At 68.7% G+C, this 15674-nt stretch overlaps 3 protein-coding genes across 4 annotated transcripts; all 3 read right to left on the bottom strand.

The window, feature by feature from the left end:
* Positions 1 to 162: 162 nt before the first annotated feature.
* Positions 163 to 10289, bottom strand: CRTC2 (CREB regulated transcription coactivator 2). 2 transcript variants are annotated; one of them, XM_062016041.1, is made up of 14 exons: positions 10099 to 10289; positions 7191 to 7292; positions 6822 to 6935; positions 6199 to 6263; positions 5858 to 5926; positions 5080 to 5183; positions 4843 to 4872; positions 4644 to 4723; positions 4446 to 4495; positions 3750 to 3994; positions 2930 to 3381; positions 2331 to 2588; positions 1813 to 1987; positions 163 to 1737 (listed from the first exon to the last, which is right to left on the bottom strand). In XM_062016041.1, exons 1-14 carry the CDS (start codon positions 10273 to 10275, stop codon positions 1523 to 1525), a joined length of 2136 nt encoding a protein of 711 aa, XP_061872025.1. In that variant the 5' UTR covers positions 10276 to 10289; the 3' UTR covers positions 163 to 1522. The 2 variants fall into 2 exon arrangements, with proteins under 2 accessions (XP_061872025.1, XP_061872026.1); XM_062016042.1 differs by having other exon boundaries at positions 6199 to 6252; positions 6832 to 6935.
* Positions 10290 to 10719: 430 nt separating this feature from the next.
* On the bottom strand, positions 10720 to 13316 carry SLC39A1 (solute carrier family 39 member 1). Its single transcript, XM_062016264.1, has 3 exons — positions 12827 to 13316; positions 12294 to 12427; positions 10720 to 11742 (listed from the first exon to the last, which is right to left on the bottom strand). The coding sequence occupies exons 1-3, from the start codon at positions 12993 to 12995 to the stop codon at positions 11098 to 11100; spliced, it is 948 nt and encodes a 315-aa protein (XP_061872248.1). The 5' UTR covers positions 12996 to 13316; the 3' UTR covers positions 10720 to 11097.
* Positions 13317 to 14279: 963 nt separating this feature from the next.
* JTB (jumping translocation breakpoint) lies at positions 14280 to 15644 on the bottom strand. The gene is made up of 5 exons (XM_062016229.1): positions 15482 to 15644; positions 15348 to 15388; positions 15181 to 15266; positions 14716 to 14795; positions 14280 to 14618 (listed from the first exon to the last, which is right to left on the bottom strand). The coding sequence occupies exons 1-5, from the start codon at positions 15556 to 15558 to the stop codon at positions 14462 to 14464; spliced, it is 441 nt and encodes a 146-aa protein (XP_061872213.1). The 5' UTR covers positions 15559 to 15644; the 3' UTR covers positions 14280 to 14461.
* Positions 15645 to 15674: the final 30 nt, after the last annotated feature.

The raw sequence follows: 15674 nt of genomic DNA, 5'->3' as shown, positions 1-15674 counted from the left end.
CTCCAGTAAGAGACCCCCACTCTCAAGGCCTTGGAGCAGCTGAACCCCCCCGTGCCCCCCACCCCCCCGTGGGAAGGCTGAGCTGCCCCCTCGGCCTGGCTGGAGGCGTGTGGGGGGTCCGTGTGCCCCCACCCCCAGTCGCCCCCACTCAGCCCAGGGGCCTTTAATTAACATAGAATATATTTTAAAAAATAATAATAATAATAATAAATCACTCTGGCTCCCTCCCAGGAGAGGGGGGGGACACAGGTCCTGGAGCCCCCCTCCCCCAAAGCCCCGCGGACGGGCCCCCTCGTGCCTCAGGGCTGTGGGGAGAGGGGGGGAGGGGGCAAAGTTACAAGTGCTTTCTACACCCCCCCACGGGGTCCCCGGCGGCTGGGGGGGGCTGGGGGTACATTTGGGGTGCAGCTGAAGGGGGGGGGCGGGGGGGAAGCAGGAATTGTCTTTAAACATGATGATTAGCCAGAAAAAGAGAGTAAAAACAGAAGCGGCCCCCACACACCTACACCCCCCCCAGTATCCTCACCCTGGGGGGCTCTACCTACAGGGTTATGTACAGCTGCCCCCGGGGGTGGGAGCCCCCCACGCTGAGGCTGGGGGGTGGTCAGAGAGCTCCTGGCTCATGGGGCACATCCCCCCGCCCTGGGGAAAAGGGGGAGAGAGAGGGGATTTGGGGAGGGGTCTGATGGGGGGGTGAGGGGCCCAAGGGGGGTCTGTGGGAGAATGTGGGGGGCTGGCAGAGCCTCCTTCAGCACAGGGTCCTCCCTGAGGGGGGGCTCCATGGGAGGATGTAGGGGGCTGGCAGAGACCCCCAGGGGTCTGTGTGAGGCTGATGTGGGGCTGGCAGAGCCCCCAGGGGTCTGTGTGAGGCTGATGTGGGGCTGGCAGAGCCCCCAGGGGTCTGTGTGAGGATGATGTGGGGCTGGCAGAGACCCCCAGGGGTCTGTGTGAGGCTGATGTGGGGCTGGCAGAGCCCTGGCGGTCTGTGTGAGGATGATGTGGGGCTGGCAGAGCCCCCAGGGGTCTGTGCTGGGCTGATGTGGGGCTGGCAGAGCCCCCCAGGGGTCTGTGTGAGGCCGATGTGGGGCCGGCAGAGCCCTGGGGGTCTGTGTGAGGCTGATGTGGGGCTGGCAGAGCCCCCCAGGGGTCTGTGTGAGGCCGATGTGGGGCTGGCAGAGACCCCCTGGGGTCTGTGTGAGGCCGATGTGGGGCTGGCAGAGCCCCCCAGGGGTCTGTGCTTGGCTGATGTGGGGCTGGCAGAACCCTGGGGGTCTGTGTGACGCCGATGTGGGGCCGGCACAGCCCTGGGGGTCTGTGTGAGGATGATGTGGGGCTGGCAGAGCCCTGGGGGTCTGTGTTTGGCTGATGTGGGGCTGGCAGAGCCCCCCAGGGGTCTGTGTGAGGATGATGTGGGGCTGGCAGAGCCCTGGGGGTCTGTGTGAGGCTGATGTGGGGCTGGCAGAGCCCCCCAGGGGTCTGTGTTTGGCTGATGTGGGGCCGCACAGCCCCCAGCCCGGGGGCCTCACTGCAGGCGGTCTGTGCGGAAGGAATCCTCCACGGCGGGGTCGGTGAGCAGCGCGTAGGGGTCGCTCAGCATGTGCAGCCCGTCCAGGCTCAGCGGCTCGATCTTCAGCTCCTCCTCCAGCCCCAGCGCCGCCCCCGGAGCCTCCACCTCGAAGCCGGGGACCCCGGCCAGCGCCGTGGCGATCTCCTTGGAGATGCCAGGGGGGGAATCTCCTGTGGGACACGGGGGTCTCAGCGTCACCCCCCACCCCAAACCCCCCTCCCCACGCCCCTCCCGCCGTGACCCACCTGTGAGGACGATGTTGGGGATGGGCCCGTGGCGGCTGCAGTTGCCCAGGTTGTGGCGGTGGAGGACGGGGGGGTCGTAGGTGGCCTCGCTCTGGGGGTAGCTCAGAGCCCCCAGATCCTCGGGGAAAGCGCTGCTGGGGCCGGTGGGGCTCTCACCCACCCCAAACTGCTCAAACTGTGGGGAGAAGGGGGGATTGGGGGGGGTCAGTCCCTGCAACTCCCTCACAGGAGGCTGCAGGGAGCTGGGGGCTGGGCTCTGCTCACAAGTGACAAGAGGAAAGGGGCTGGAGCTGCCCCAGGGGAGGCTGAGGCTGGAGGTGAGGCAGAGCTGTTGCCCTGAGAGGGGTGTGAGCCCTGTGCCAGGCTGCCCAGGGAGCTGGGGCAGTGCCCAGCCCTGGAGGGACCCGTGGGGCTGAGGGGTCAGTGCTGGGCTGGGCAGGGGCAGGTTCATGGTTGGGCTCCATGACCTCAGAGCTCTCCCCATCCCCCCCGTGCCCCTCCCCAGGACACACACTCACGCTGCCCAGGCCGAAGTCGCTCAGGGCCTGTCCCAGCTGCTGCTGCTGCTGCACAGGGGCGCTGGGCTGGTACTGGGGCCCGTACGGGCGCTGCGGGGCCGGGCCGGGGGGCGCCGGGGGGGTGGCGCCGGGGGGCAGCCCCGGCTGCTGCAGGGCTTTGGGGCTGGGCTGCGGCTGCAGGAGCAGGCTGGGCTGGCCGTAGGGGTACACAGGGAGCCGTGGGTCAGGCGGCAGCTTGCTGGTGTCCAGGGGCACCCCCTGTGGAGAGAGAAGAAGGGGGGGGGGGGGGGTGTCAGGCTGCACCCCCCCAGCAGCCGCCAGGATCCGGCCCCTCTGCTGGCTGCATCCCCCAGGACACCAGAGGGATCCCAAATCTCAACCCCCAGCGCCCGGAGAGGGGTGCGAGAGCCACATCGTCCTCCCCCCCCATCCCTTCCTCCTCCTCCCCTGGCAGGGAGGGGCCCTGTGGGGGTCTGTGGGGGGACACGAAGGGGCTTCCCTGACATCATCCTGGGTTGAGATGGAGATGGAAACGAGACAGAGAGAAGCCGAGGAGGGAGAGGCGCCGGGGCCGGCGCGGGAGATGGAGCGCGGCGTACCTGGGTGATGGAGGACAATGTGGGTGACATTGTTGGTGAGAACTGTTTGGGGTGTTGCCTTCTGGAGTCTCCAGCACCCATGGGCAGGGTGAGGGGGCTGAGCGGGACCCGTCGGCGGGGCGAGGTGTTTATGGAGGCCTGCACCACGGGGGGGTAGGAGGAGCCGCTCAGGCCGGACGGCAGGCTGGGGTTGCTGGGGGAAGACTGGATGGGCTGGCTCCTGGGAGACGTGGGCAGGGAGGGATTGCTGAGGGAGGAGGAGAGGGAGGAGGGCAGGGACTGGTTGGAGAGCGAGGAGGGGATGGAAGAGCTGCTTTGGGAGGACTGGAGCGAGGGGTTGCTGAGGGAGGAGTGGAGCGAGGGGCTGCGCAGGGAGGCCTGGAGGTTGGGGTTGCTAAGCGAGGACTGCAGGGACGGGTTACTCAGGGAGCTCTGCATAGGTGAGGTAAGTCCTGTGGGGACAAAAACAAAAGAAGAGACACCGTTACCCACGGGATCCCCCCCAGGCCCCAGGCTCCGCTCCCCGGGCCGGGATGGAAGGTGAGAGGCGACCAAAACGATGGAGACGGAGACAGAGACACGGACACAGACACGGGCCGGGGCTGGAGCAGGGTGGGCACCGCCCCCCAGCCCCACAGCTCTCCCCAGCAGCCTCCAGCGCAGCCTGGGATCCCCCCTCTGTGCCTCACACGGCTCTGGGATGCGGTGGGGGGGGGGTCCCATCACCCCCAGCCCCCCAGAAACGCCGCTGGGGGGTCTCGCTGTGCTCTCTGTGCGCCTGGGTGGCTGCTGGGGCCGGTGGGCCAGGGCCAGCCCTCACCTGGCGAGTCGTAGCCCGTGCCCAGGCCCATGTTGCCACTGATGCCCAGGTGGGTCATGGTGTTGGCCAGGTTGCTGGTGCTGTTGCCCCCGCTCAGGCTGGGGTAGGTGGTCTCGTCCGGGTCCAGGGGGGTGGGCAGCGGGGAGGGGAAGTGCAGGTTGGTGAGGTCAGGGAGGGAACCGCCTGTGTTGAGGGCTGAGGGGATGAGGGGGATGTTGGCAGGTTGATCCGGGGATGGGAATATGCTGGGGGAGAGAGGGAGACACACACTCAGTCCTGAAAGCAGCAGCAGCAGAGTCCTTTGGGCTGGAGAAGCCCCTGAGCCTCCTGGAGCCCAACCATGAACCTCCCCCTGCCCAGCCCAGCACTGACCCCTCAGCACCTCACCCCACGGCTCTGGGATCCCTCCAGGGCTGGGCACTGCCCCAGCTCCCTGGGCAGCCTGGCACAGGGCTGACACCCCTCTCAGGGAAACAGTTCTGCCTCAGCTCCAGCCTCAGCCTCCCCTGGGGCAGCTCCAGCCCCTTTCCTCTTGTCCCAAGCAGAGACCAATCCCCCTGCCTCACCCCATCCTCCTGTCAGGGAGTGTCAGAGAGGGCTCCTGTCTGCCCTCAGCCTCCTCTTCTCCAGGCTCAGCACCCCCATCCCTCAGCCCCTGCCCAGCCCCCCAGCTCCAGCCCCTTCCCCAGGACTCACTGGATCCCGGGCACCTCGCAGGAACGTGGCCGGGCTGAGGATGAGGAGAGCTGTGAAACCAAAGAGGAGGGAAGTGAAGGAGGCTGAAGCTGAGCTGGGCCCAGCCAGGTCAGGCTGCCTGAGGCCCATGTCACAAGGGTGAGGGCAGGAAGCCAGGGCAGGGGGGCAATTCCTGGGGGGTCCCTCCCCTGCACCCACCTTCTTGGTGTCCCAGGGCTTCAGCGAATGCTTGTTGTCATCGAAAGTCTCTTCGATGGGAGGCACTTGGAAAAGAAACACTGGCACAGAGGGGAGCACAGGGTCAGTGTGGGGCAAAGAGGGGCTGCAGCCCACCCCAGGGGCACCCCCAGGGCAGGGGTGGGGTGTTACAGACCCACTGGCCACAGAGGGTGCTCACCTTTGCTGTCTGTGTCCCCGTCCAGGAAGCCTGCAGGAGGGTGGGAGGCTGTCAGTGGGTCACAGGGGGACGTGGGGGGCGCGTGGGGGGGGACACAGGGGACTCGAGGGACAAGGAGGGACACGGGGGGGATAGAGGGGGATGGGGAGGGCACAGGGGACGTGGGGGAGACAGGGGGGACACAGATGAGCACTGCAGAGGGTCAGGGCTCCATGGGGTCACCCCAGGGGTGCTCACCGCTGCGGCGGCCGGGCGCCGGGGGGGGCTGCGAGGGGCCCAGGTAGGAGTCCTGGCCCGGGGGGTTCATCACGCTGGTGTGCAGGGCTGAGTCCGAGTTTGTTCTGGGTGGAAAAGGGACCTGTGAGGGGGGGCTCGGCCCTCAGCCCCTCCCCCTGCACCAGCCCCACCGTGGGGGGCGAGAACAGGCTGAGGAAGGGGAAGGGGAGGGCAGGGGGGGGTCACAGAATGGTGGCGGTGAGAAGGGCCCCGCAGAGCTCCCCCAGCCCCAGCCCCTGCTAAAGCAGCTTCCCCTGATCATTGGTGGCCATATCTGGCTGCTTCCAAGCCCCCCACTCCCCCAGGGACCCCGGAGGGGCTGCAGCCCGAGGCCTCAGGGTTCCCCCCACACACTGCGCTCCCCATTAGCGGGTGTGAGCGCGGGGAGGGGCCGGGAAGGGGCCGCTGCCGCATCCAGGGATGGCACAAGGGCCACATTGTTCAGCTGCAGCGCAGATGGGCAGCAGGAAACCACCCCCACCCCCCCCATCACCCACGGGGGCCCAGCCAGGGAGTGATGGGCATCCAGGAGTCCTGTGACCCCAAAAGCTGCTCCTCAGGAGCTCGGGGGGGGTCACACAGCCCATGAAGGCACCAGGGTCCCCAGGAACACCCCTCCTTCAGTGGCTGGTGCAGCCTGGAGACCCCTCCCCTTCTCCTGGGGGTCCTGGGGAAAGGTTGGAGGCCCAAAGTAGAGAGAAAGAGAAAAGGGAATCAATGAGCAAACCAAAGCACTCACCTGTTGAGAGCTGAGGGCAGCCTGAACAAATGTCCCTTCTCCACGGGGAAGTTCCCCCAGGGCATGGTCCTGAGTAAGGAGAAACAGGGGGGTGACTTGTGGGGACAAAGGAGGAGACCTGGGGGGCAGTGAAGTCAAAAGGCAACAGCAGAGGGTCTCTGTGCAGAGACACAGCACAACCCTCCAGCTCTCCTCCTCCTCAGCCCTCCCCTCCGTGGCTCCGGGGGGTGGCACCAGACCTCCACTCCTCTTCCAACCCCCCTGGGAGCTGTTTAAGGCAGAGAGAAGCCCCTGAGACCCCACAGACACGGGGGCAGAGCCAAGAAACCGCGGGGCTTTACCTCCTCCAGCTGGGCTCGGGCGGAGGCGACAGGTAGGTGGGTCCGTAGGGGGAGCTGTCGATGTGAGCAGCACGTTAAGGCCAAAGAGAGAACCACATTTACTTGGGTTAGAAAACAGCTTTAAGGCCATCAAATCCAAGCTCTGCCCTCCTCCTGCCCAGCCCAGCTCTGACCCACAGCCCTCAGCACCTCAGCCCCACAGCTCTGGGGTCCCTGCAGGGCTGGGCACTGCCCCAGCTCCCTGGGCAGCCTGGCACAGGGCTCACACCCCTCTCAGGGCAACAGCTCTGCCTCAGCTCCAGCCTCAGCCTCCCCTGGGGCAGCTCCAGCCCCTTTCCTCTTGTCCCATCACTTGGGAGCAGAGATTTATTCCCCTCCAGCCACAGGCTCCTGTCAGGGAGTGTCAGAGAGGGCTCCTGGCTCCCCTCAGCCTCCTCTTCTCCAGGCTCAGCACCCCCATTCCCTCAGCCCCTCCCCAGCACCCCTGTGCTCCAGCCCCTTCCCCCATCTCTGCACAACGCTCTGGAGAGCGCAGAGCTGAGCAGCCCTGAGGAATGCCAAGGAGCTGGGAGCACTGGTGGTGCTGTGCTGGGGCTGGGAGGGCTCAGGGTGAAGGATATGTGCCGGACGTACCGGCGCAGGGGGGACATCATCCGGCGCGGGTCCCGCTGCACACGCTCCACCAGCCCGTGGTGCCGGGTGCTGCGTGTGGAGTCCAGCGGCGAGTGCAAAGGGCCCTGTGTGGGGGGCAGGAGGGGACAGGTTGGGGGTCACCAGCAGGAGATGCCACCCCCAGAAAGCTCCTGAGATCAGCCCCTTTCCCTCAGCGCCGCCGCGGCTGGCGCCGGGCAAAAGGATGAAGGGACGTCCCCCAGTGCCCACCCCCTGCCCGCCCCGTGCCCATCCTGTGCCCACAGCCCCTCAGCCCCCTCCATGGTGCCCACCCAAGTGCTGAGGCAGGTTCTGAGCCCCCAGCCCGAGGCTCTGCTCACCTGGAAGTCGCTGACGCCGCTGCCGATCTGGTTGACGTTGGGCAGGGAGCCGCTGTAGTAGGGCCCTCGGCTGTGAGCCAGCCTCAGCTTCTGCGCCTGCAGCTGGCCAGGGACAGGGAAAGAGGGTCAAGGGGGGACAAACAGCTTGGTCCTCGTGTTGGGGGTCCCCTGGTACACCCATCCCCACCCTGGGGGGTCATCCCCACGCTCTCCCCTCTGGCAGCTGAGCCCTGAGCTCCCACATTGAGCCCCCTGGGTGTCAGAGCAGAGGAGCCTCTCTAGGGACTGATCAGTAACGTGCCCCTGAGCTCAGGCTGCTGTTCCCCAGGCTCAACAGCCCCAGGGCTGCAGCCTTTCCTCCTCACACACATGTTGCAGCCCCTCAGCACCTCGATAGCCCTGCACTGGCCTCTCTCAGCTCATGCCCTTTGATTCAGAGGTTCTGGCTTTGCCACCAAACACCACATCCATGTGGAAATCAGTCCTGGGGCTGTGTGACAGCCCAGAAAGCAGAGGAGCTGCCAGGCGGGAGCAGAGGAGCTGCCTGGCTGGAGCAGAGGAGCTGCCAGGCTGGAGCAGAGGAGCTGCCAGGCTGGAGCAGAGGAGCTGCCTGCTCAGCACTGCCCAGCGAGCTGCTGGCTCCTGGCGCTGCTCAAGGCCAAAGGGAAGGAGTCAGGGCAAACCACAGGCGGGAGATAACCAGGTCTGGGCACCTCAGTGGAGCAAAACCCGGGCACTGGGGCACTGACCTGGCCCTGAATGTCCCCTCCTGACCCCCAGCACGAGCAGCACAGACTTCCTCACCCCTCCAGCACCGTCCCTTTCCACCCCTTTTCCCTCCCCCCCACCGGCATCCCACCGGGGCTCAAGGGGGTTTCCTCCATCCTCCAAGGACAGGAGCACATGAATCCACTTGGGGCTCGGGGAGGGGGGGTCCCTGAGCAGCCCCAGAGCTCAGGAAAAGGCCAAAGGCTCAGGGAAAGAGGAGCCAAAGCACGAGGAGCAGTTGGGAAACGGGTGGGGGGTGGGAAACCTGCGGCAGCGAGTTCCCAAAGCTGCAGCCCAGCGACACCCAGATCCAGGGGGAAAGAGACAAAAACGAGAGGGAAAAGAACAAGAAAAACAACCCAAAAACAACCCCCCCCAACAAGCCTGGGAGATTCAGTCAACAGCTGGCTGTGCTGGCACGGCAGGATTAGTGCGAGGAGCAGGGCTTAGGGCTCCCGCTCTGCTCCAGGGTCCCCGCGGGGGCTGCGATCGGGCAGCGGCTGGGCAAGGGCCAGAAAACAACCCCCCAAAGCCCAGGAAACACGGGGGGCGCTGAGGGGACTCTGCAGCCTCAGAGGGGGCACCCCAGAGCCCGGCAGCCCACGGAGGGGCGCGTGTGGGGCGGGAGGGGGCCGGGAGCTGGGGCAGGGACAGGCCGGTCCCGCTGCCTCTCCCCCCGCCTCGCTGCACATTAACCAGCTGTTTACTGTGCAAACACGCTGCGGGAGGCTCCCGACGCCGCTGCCGAGGGGAGAGGGACCAACCCTCGCGACAGACACAGCCCCCGGCGCTCGGCGGGACCTGGGGCGCGGCTCTGGCTGCTCCGGGGCCGGACGATCCCCTCTGACCCCAAACCCCGCGGCTGCCCGAGGATCTGCGGCTGCTGCTCCGTCCACGGGATGGATCTCGCTCCTCTCTCCTCCCAGTCCCGCCGACGCCAGGCCCGGGGTGACAAGGGAGCCTCTCCATCCCCTCTCCATCCCTCACCCATCTCCCGAGGATCCCACATGGATCCCAGATGGATCCCACATGGATCCCACATGGATCCCACCAGCTCCCTTCGCTGCTGCTCCCCGAGTGCCCGATCCCGTGTCTGCAGCGGGAAGGACGGCAGCAGCTCCCAGACCCCGCCGAGCCCCGTGGCTGGGACCGGCACCCTCCTCCTCCTCCCCAGGAGCTGAAATGGGGCCAAACCCTCATCTTGGCCAAGGGCAGCACGATCCCCACCGACTCCTCAGGGGCCCAAACGCAACCCAGAGCCGACCCTTTCCCCCACAACGGCCTCTCCTGCCGCCCCCTGCTCTGCCATCGCCCCCCGGCGTGCCGCTCCTGCCCCCGAGACCCCCCGCAGAAGCCCCCAGCCCCCGGGGGCCGGCTCAGCCCTCAGCCGCGCTCCCAGCGCCGCGTTCTCAGGCTCCGGCTAAATTTAAGCATCTCCGGGGATGAAGCATCGGCTGCTTCCCCTGGGAACGGACGGGAAGGACCAGCCCAACCCCTCCCGAGGGCCTTCGGGGTCCAGGGACAGACCCCCTTCAGCCCAGCCCGAGCTGCGACCCGCACACGGACCCGAAACCCCACGGGCGCAGAAGCCCCCGGCAAAGCCTCAGCTGCTTCTCTCCCGAGCCGGTCGCTCCGGAGGCACCGGACACACAGCGCCGGTGGCCACGGGCCGCGGGGGGAGGAAACCACGTGCCGAGAAACCCACGGGCGACCGAAACAAACCGCGAGCAGAGGCTGCGGCTGGAGAAGCGGCGGGGACAGGGGGCACGGGCACGGAGCGCTGCTGCGGGGGGCGGCAGGGCCAGCCCCCGCCCCCCCGTTCCCACACGCGGACGCACCCCGAAGGCTCGTGGTGATGCCTCATCCCCTCCGCACCCCAAACCCTCCCCACGGCCCCTCGGGGCAGCCGCTTGAGCCCCCCCGCCCCGCCCGACCCCCTCCGCGCCTCCCGCACCCCCGCGAGTCCCCTCCCCGCGCTCCTCTCTCGCAGCCCCCGGCCGCCTCCACCCCGCGCGGCCGGGCCTCGGCTCGGCCTCCAGCCGCCGCCGGGCGCTGCCCCCGGCCCCGCGGCCCCGTCCCGCCGCGCGGCCCGTGGCGCATCCGCCGCGGGGGTTGTCGAGGCCGCGGCGGCTCCGCTCACCCGTGTGGAGCAGATCTCCATCATCACCTCCTCGAAGGCCGCCGTCTCCTCGGCCTGGCGCTGCTTCTGCAGCGCGATCTTCTCGCTGAACTTGCGCGGGTTGGAAGCGCCGGTACCGGCCGAGGAACCCGCACCGGCCCCGGACCCGGGCCCGGCCCCCGCGCCCGCCGCCGCCATCTTCCCTGCTCGGGCCGCTCCGGCCGCCGCGGCCGCGCGGGGCATGATGGGGCGGCGAGTCCGCGGGGCCGCGGCCGCCGCCGGGGCCGGTGCGGGGCCGGGACTACGACTCCCAGCAGCCCCCGCGGCGCGCCCGCAGCGTCCACCGGGAAGCGGAGTCTCGGGGTTCGCGGCCGCGTCACCCCCCCCACAAACACGCAGGGGGCCGGACTACAGCTCCCGGCGTGCACCGCGCGGGGGGGGGGGGGGGGGGGGCAGCGGCCCGGAGCCGAGGGTGTCACACGCTCCCCTGCCCAGGGCCGGGGATGCAGCACGGCCCCCGGGGACGGAGAACGCTCCTCTCACCCCCCTACACCTGCAGGGGCCGTTGTGAGCCCCCTCGGGTGCTGTTTCCCCTCCCCTCAAATTGCAGCCCCCCCCTCCCGTCCACACAGAGGCAGCAGCACCAGGCCAAGTCCTTTATTTGCTTCATCTAAAACTCCTCCCCAGGCGGGGGGTCCAGGCTGCCCCTCCCAGGGCGTCTGTCCACGCTGTAAGGGCACTTGGGTGGGGGCTGATGGAGGGGTGGGAACCAAACTGTGCTCCCCTGTCAGGCTGGGTCCTGCAGTGGGGGGCAGCACCACATGTCCGTTGTGCAGGGGGGGAAACCGAGGCAGGGGGCCGAGTCTTGCTGGGGTGGGTGGGGGGTGACCCCGGCGTGTGCTGAGGGTCCGGGGCCAGCCCCCAGAGTGGCACTTTGGCACTTGCACGGAGTTTAGGGGGGCAGAGGGGAAGCCCCTGCCCCAGGAGTCCCACAGGGGATGGGGGGAGGTTGAGGGCGCCTCAGATCTTGATGAAGAGGATGGCGGTGACCAGGGCGAAGCCGGCCAGGAGCAGGATGACTTTGGGGACTCTGTGTTGAGGGACCCCCAACTCCTGGGGTAAAATCTCTAAGAAAGTGATATAAAGGAAGGTCCCGGCCGCCAACCCCTCCAACACCCCCCGGCACAACCTCTGCCGGGGCCCGGCGCCCGCCGCCACCACCGTGCCCAGCCCCACGCCCAGCGGCGACATCATGGCGAAGAGCAGGAGGCAGGCGGCCACGGCGGGCGGGCGCAGGCGGCCCCGCAGCAGCTTCAGCGCCAAGCTGAAGGCCACGGCGCACTTGTGCAGCAGCAGCGCCAGGCACACGCGCAGCACGGCGCCCTCGGCCTCCTGCAGCCCCAGCGCCAGCCCCTCCAGCACGGCGTGAAGCGCCAGCGCCAGCACCAGCAGCCCGGCACGCACGGCACCGCGGGCACCGGCCCCGGGCGGCGGGGACGCGCTCTGGATGGAGCCCGGCGGGAGCAGAGCTCGGCTTTCCTCGGGCACGGAGGAGGAGGAGGAGCAGGGTGAGGATGGCTCCTGCTGCGCCAGCGCCACCTGCTCCAGCACCAGCACCAGGAAGAAGCCCATGGCCAGGATGAACTCCGGCAACGGGAACTGCAGCTGCGAGGGAGGAGGGAGCAGGGAGGGGGTGGGTCAGGGACTGCCGGCGCCTGACCCGCAGCCGCTGGGCCCCGGGGAAGCTGCCGGAGGCGGCGGCTGCCGGGAAGCCACGGGCAGGGGGAGGATCTTTCCATGAGTCACGGCAGGACACCAGGGCCTCCCGTCCCGTCCCATCCCGGCTGCTCGGCTCAGCCACCACCAGCCCTGCCAGCTCCCCTCCTGCCGGCCCACTCCCACCTTCCCTCTCCCCACTGTCCCATCATCCCCCCCTCCCCTCCCTGTCCCATCCCCACTGCCTTGGCTCGCTCTGTCCCCCTCCTTTCCATCCCCATTGTCCCCTCCCTGCAGTCCCATTCCCACCCTCCCCCCCAATCACCCCCTCCCCGCTCTGTGTGTGTCCCCCAATCCCCTCCCCACTGTCCCACCACAGCTGACCCCGACGCCAGGGACAGGGACACCAGGAGCCAGTGATCCCCCCTGGGAAGGGGTCCCCGGCTGGGGCAGGAGCCTGGGGGGTCTCTGGGTGCTCCGGGGGGGCTCTGGGTGCTCACCGTGATGCGCAGCCCCTCCAGCGCCGCGCTGATGCTGCTCAGGTAGTCGGGCAGCAGGTCGAGCAGGCAGGTTGCCAGGAAGACGCCGCCGGCAAAGCAGCTCACGAGGCTGAGCACCACGGGGCTGCCGGCGTCTGCGGGGGGCGTGGGGAGGAGGCTGAGACCCCCCAACCGCAGCCCTGCACCCCAGCACCCAACAGGCCCCTCGGGCTCAGCCTTGGCCTGGGTGACAGCCCCGTCCTCAGCCCATCCTCCTGGGATCCCCCCACACTCCCTGGGACCCTTCTCCAGATCTCTGACACCACCAGATGCCCCGGGACACCCCGGGCTCCCTGAGACCCCCCTGCACCCTCCCCACATTGCAGGACCCCCGAGACACTCCCGGCTCCCCCTGGGACCCCCCAAACCTTTTGAGATCTCCCCAGCTCCGCCCTTAAATCCTCTGACACCTCCCTCCCCCCACAGCTGAGTCCCAGGACTCCCCGGACATTCCCAAACTGCCCCCCGCGACACCTCCCCGGCCCCCCCCGTACCGGCAGAGCTCGGGGGCTGTCGGAAGCAGCAGAGCGGGGCGAGGCCGAAGGCGAGGGGCAGGAACAGGAGCAGCACCAGCGAGCCCAGCTTTGCCTCCAATCCGGGCGGGGGGCGCGGGGCCGAGCCGGGGCTCCAGGCCAGTTCTTCCACCCCGTTTCCCGCCGCCATCCCTCCCGGCCCCGGCAGCTCAGCACCCACCGCGGGGCGAGTTCCGACCCAGCGCCGCGTTTCTCATTCCCCGGGAACCAACCGGAGCTTCGGCGGGACGGGACGGGACGGTCAGGGCCCGGCCCCGGTGACTCACACACACATCACCGCCCCTTGCCGACCCCGCGCTCACCGCGGGGGGAACGGGACGTCCTGCGAAGGGGAAGCGCGGGAGCTCCGGTAACGGCGCGGTGCGGGCTCGGGGCGGAGGGAGCCCAGGGGTCGGGTCCCGGTGCCAAGTCCCGCCGCTGCCCCCCCAGCGCCACTCGCCGAGCCACGGGGCGGAGCCACCGCCGCGGCCGCAGCCAATCAGCGACCGGGAACGCGAGCAGCAAAGCGCCCCAGCGCGCCCCGGCTTGATGGACGGGCGCCGCAGCCAATGGGGAAACGAGGAGCGGAGCCCCGCCCACAAGCCGCGGGAACGCGCGCGGCGGGAGGCGCGCACACGTGGCCGGGCCCGATGGGGGGGTAAATCGGTGCCTCCCCCCCACCTCACTTCGTTACCGTGGAGAGCTGCAGACTCGCCCAGGAGGGTGTGACAGTGGGGAGCGGGATGAGGGGAGCCCCCCCCCAGGGAAAGCCCCAGGCCCAGGGGGGGCCCTTCTCCCCTCCCACCACTTCTGTGGCTGCAGGGGAGCCCTGACCCCCCGCTGCCCCCCACCCCCCATGGAACCCTCATCTGCATCCCTCTGGGTTTGGGCAGGACATGGCTCCCTCTTCCCCCCCACAACCCCCCAGCTCTGGGGCACAGCTGACACCCCCCAAACCCCCTGCCAGGCTGAGCTGGATCCTGAAGAAGGAGAGGAAAAAGACCCCGAACAGTCAGCCCAGGACAGGCAGCAGGGGAAAGGAGGAGTGGGCAGCTGAGAGGTGGATGGTGACACATCCCTGGGGGGTCTCCTCACTGGGCCCTGGCAGCTCCTCACCCCCTCCCAGCATCCCTTCACCCCTCACCCTCCCCAGTGTCCCCAAAGCCCCTCATCCCAGCCCAGGCAGAGAGTGCAGGAGCTGGAGCAAGGGGTGAGCAGGCAGGGGACATGGAGACAAGACAACAGAGACATGGGAAGGAGACACGACAGCCAGTGGGAACTTGGGAGTGGGGAGACGCCCAGCCTGAGCAGAGGGTGCCCCCCAGCAACCCCCAGCAGCTCCATGAATAAGTCTGATCTGCACACACATGCATGTGGGGGGTGGCAGAGCCTGGGACCCCCCACTCCAGGGCTGCAGCACAAACACCAGCAGCTCTGCAGTGCCAACCACAGGGATTTATTCCAGCCTGTGCGCCCCAGGGCAGGCAGGGCACCGCTCAGTCCGTCCCACGCGACACCACAACGGGGATGGCTGCTCCTGGGGCTGCCCCAGGGCCCCCCATTCCTCCTCCTCCCCTCAGTGTCAGGGAGAGCCAAGTCCCTTCTGTGCAGGCTCTGCTAGATGGACTCGATCTGCTTGCGAACCTTCTCCAGGGCCTTCCTGTCCAGCACCCGCTGCCGACACACCACCAGCGCCGCGAAGACGGCGGCAACCGCTGCCATGGAGCCCACGAAGCGCCAGAACACCTGAGCCTCCATCACAGCCGAGCGGCAGCTGGGCCCAGGGCACAGTCAGGGACCAGCGAGGGACCGGCCTCAGCCCCACAGCCCGTCCCTGGCTCCCTCTGGATCCTCCTCAAACCTTCACCCACCTCTTGTACTCTTCCCTCTTGGAGCTGGCACAGTTGATCTTCTCGACGAAGCCCGTGGGGCCGCACTCAGGAGTTCCCTTCTGCAACAGGAGGGGTTTGGTCAGAGGATCCCGGGGTGCTGGGGGTGGGAAGGGAGCTCTGGAGATCATCCAGCCCCAGCCCGTGCTCAAGCAGCTTCCCCTGGCTCAGGGGGCTCAGGAACGTGTCCAGGGGGGGTTGGGAACCTCCCGAGAAGGAGCCTCCACACCCTCCCTGTGCAGCCTGGGCCAGGGCTCCCTCCCCTCAGCACCAAAGCACTTTCCCCTTGTGTTTAAGAGGCACTTTTTGTGGACCAGCTCATCCCAGTTTCCCCTTTCGCTGCCACTGGCTGTGAGGTCCCTCAGCCCCCCCTTCCCGGTGCTGAGCAGCCCCAGGTCCCGCCGGCACGGGCAGGGGGAGCAGAGCCCCGCCGCCACCCGCACTCACCGCCTGGAAGCTGGAGCAGCGCGTGCACTCCTGGGCCACCACGAAATCCTCCACTCGCCAACACGGCGTCACCGTCCCCGGGCTGGCTGCGGAGGAAGAGAAGGGGGGGACGCTAAGCGCCAGCTCGCCCCGAGCTCCCCGCCCGCCCCCCGCGGCCCCGCACTCACCCGACCGCCGCTCGTCGCTCAGCGCCATCGCGGCCGCGGGCCTGTGGGGAGAAACCGAGACGCCGTGAGGGGCCGCGCCGGGGGCCGCGCACTGCTCGCGGCAGCCCGGGGCCGCCCCGCTCACCGCCGCTCACCCCAGGCCGCAGACCAGCGCTCCCAGCACGGCGTAGAGGCCGCAGCGGCACGGCCCGGGCCGGGCGCGGGGCCCCATCAGCGCGGCGCAGCTACCGGCGCGGGCCCAGAGCCTCTGCCGCCGCCGCCATCTTCCGGCGCGCGCGGGGGACGCTGGGAGCCGCCGAGGCTGACGGGAAGGGGCGGGGCACGTCG

This window comes from Colius striatus, chromosome 29 (genome assembly GCF_028858725.1).
Source record: "Colius striatus isolate bColStr4 chromosome 29, bColStr4.1.hap1, whole genome shotgun sequence".
Classification (NCBI taxonomy): domain Eukaryota; kingdom Metazoa; phylum Chordata; class Aves; order Coliiformes; family Coliidae; genus Colius; species Colius striatus.
The sequence above is the reverse complement of the archived record's forward strand: the minus strand, read 5'-3'. Positions and strand labels throughout refer to the sequence as shown.

What these genes read in the sequence shown, in the direction of transcription:
- SLC39A1 (XM_062016264.1), bottom strand. Translation starts at nt 12,995, where the DNA reads ATGGCGGCGGGAAACGGGGTGGAAGAACTGGCCTGGAGCCCCGGCTCG. An exon ending in ACAGCCCCCGAGCTCTGCCG is followed by an intron (nt 12,428 to 12,826) that starts GTACGGGGGGGG and finishes CGCCCCCCGCAG; the next exon opens with ACGCCGGCAGCCCCGTGGTG. An exon ending in TGGAGGGGCTGCGCATCACG is followed by an intron (nt 11,743 to 12,293) that starts GTGAGCACCCAG and finishes CCTCCCTCGCAG; the next exon opens with CTGCAGTTCCCGTTGCCGGA.
- CRTC2 (XM_062016041.1), bottom strand. Translation starts at nt 10,275, where the DNA reads ATGGCGGCGGCGGGCGCGGGGGCCGGGCCCGGGTCCGGGGCCGGTGCG. An exon ending in GGCGCCCGGCCGCCGCAGCG is followed by an intron (nt 4,873 to 5,079) that starts GTGAGCACCCCT and finishes ACCCTCCTGCAG; the next exon opens with GCTTCCTGGACGGGGACACA. An exon ending in TGCGAGGTGCCCGGGATCCA is followed by an intron (nt 3,995 to 4,445) that starts GTGAGTCCTGGG and finishes TCTCTCCCCCAG; the next exon opens with CATATTCCCATCCCCGGATC.
- JTB (XM_062016229.1), bottom strand. Translation starts at nt 15,558, where the DNA reads ATGGGGCCCCGCGCCCGGCCCGGGCCGTGCCGCTGCGGCCTCTACGCC. An exon ending in GCGCTGGTCTGCGGCCTGGG is followed by an intron (nt 15,389 to 15,481) that starts GTGAGCGGCGGT and finishes TTCTCCCCACAG; the next exon opens with GCCCGCGGCCGCGATGGCGC. An exon ending in GCTGCTCCAGCTTCCAGGCG is followed by an intron (nt 14,796 to 15,180) that starts GTGAGTGCGGGT and finishes CTCCTGTTGCAG; the next exon opens with AAGGGAACTCCTGAGTGCGG.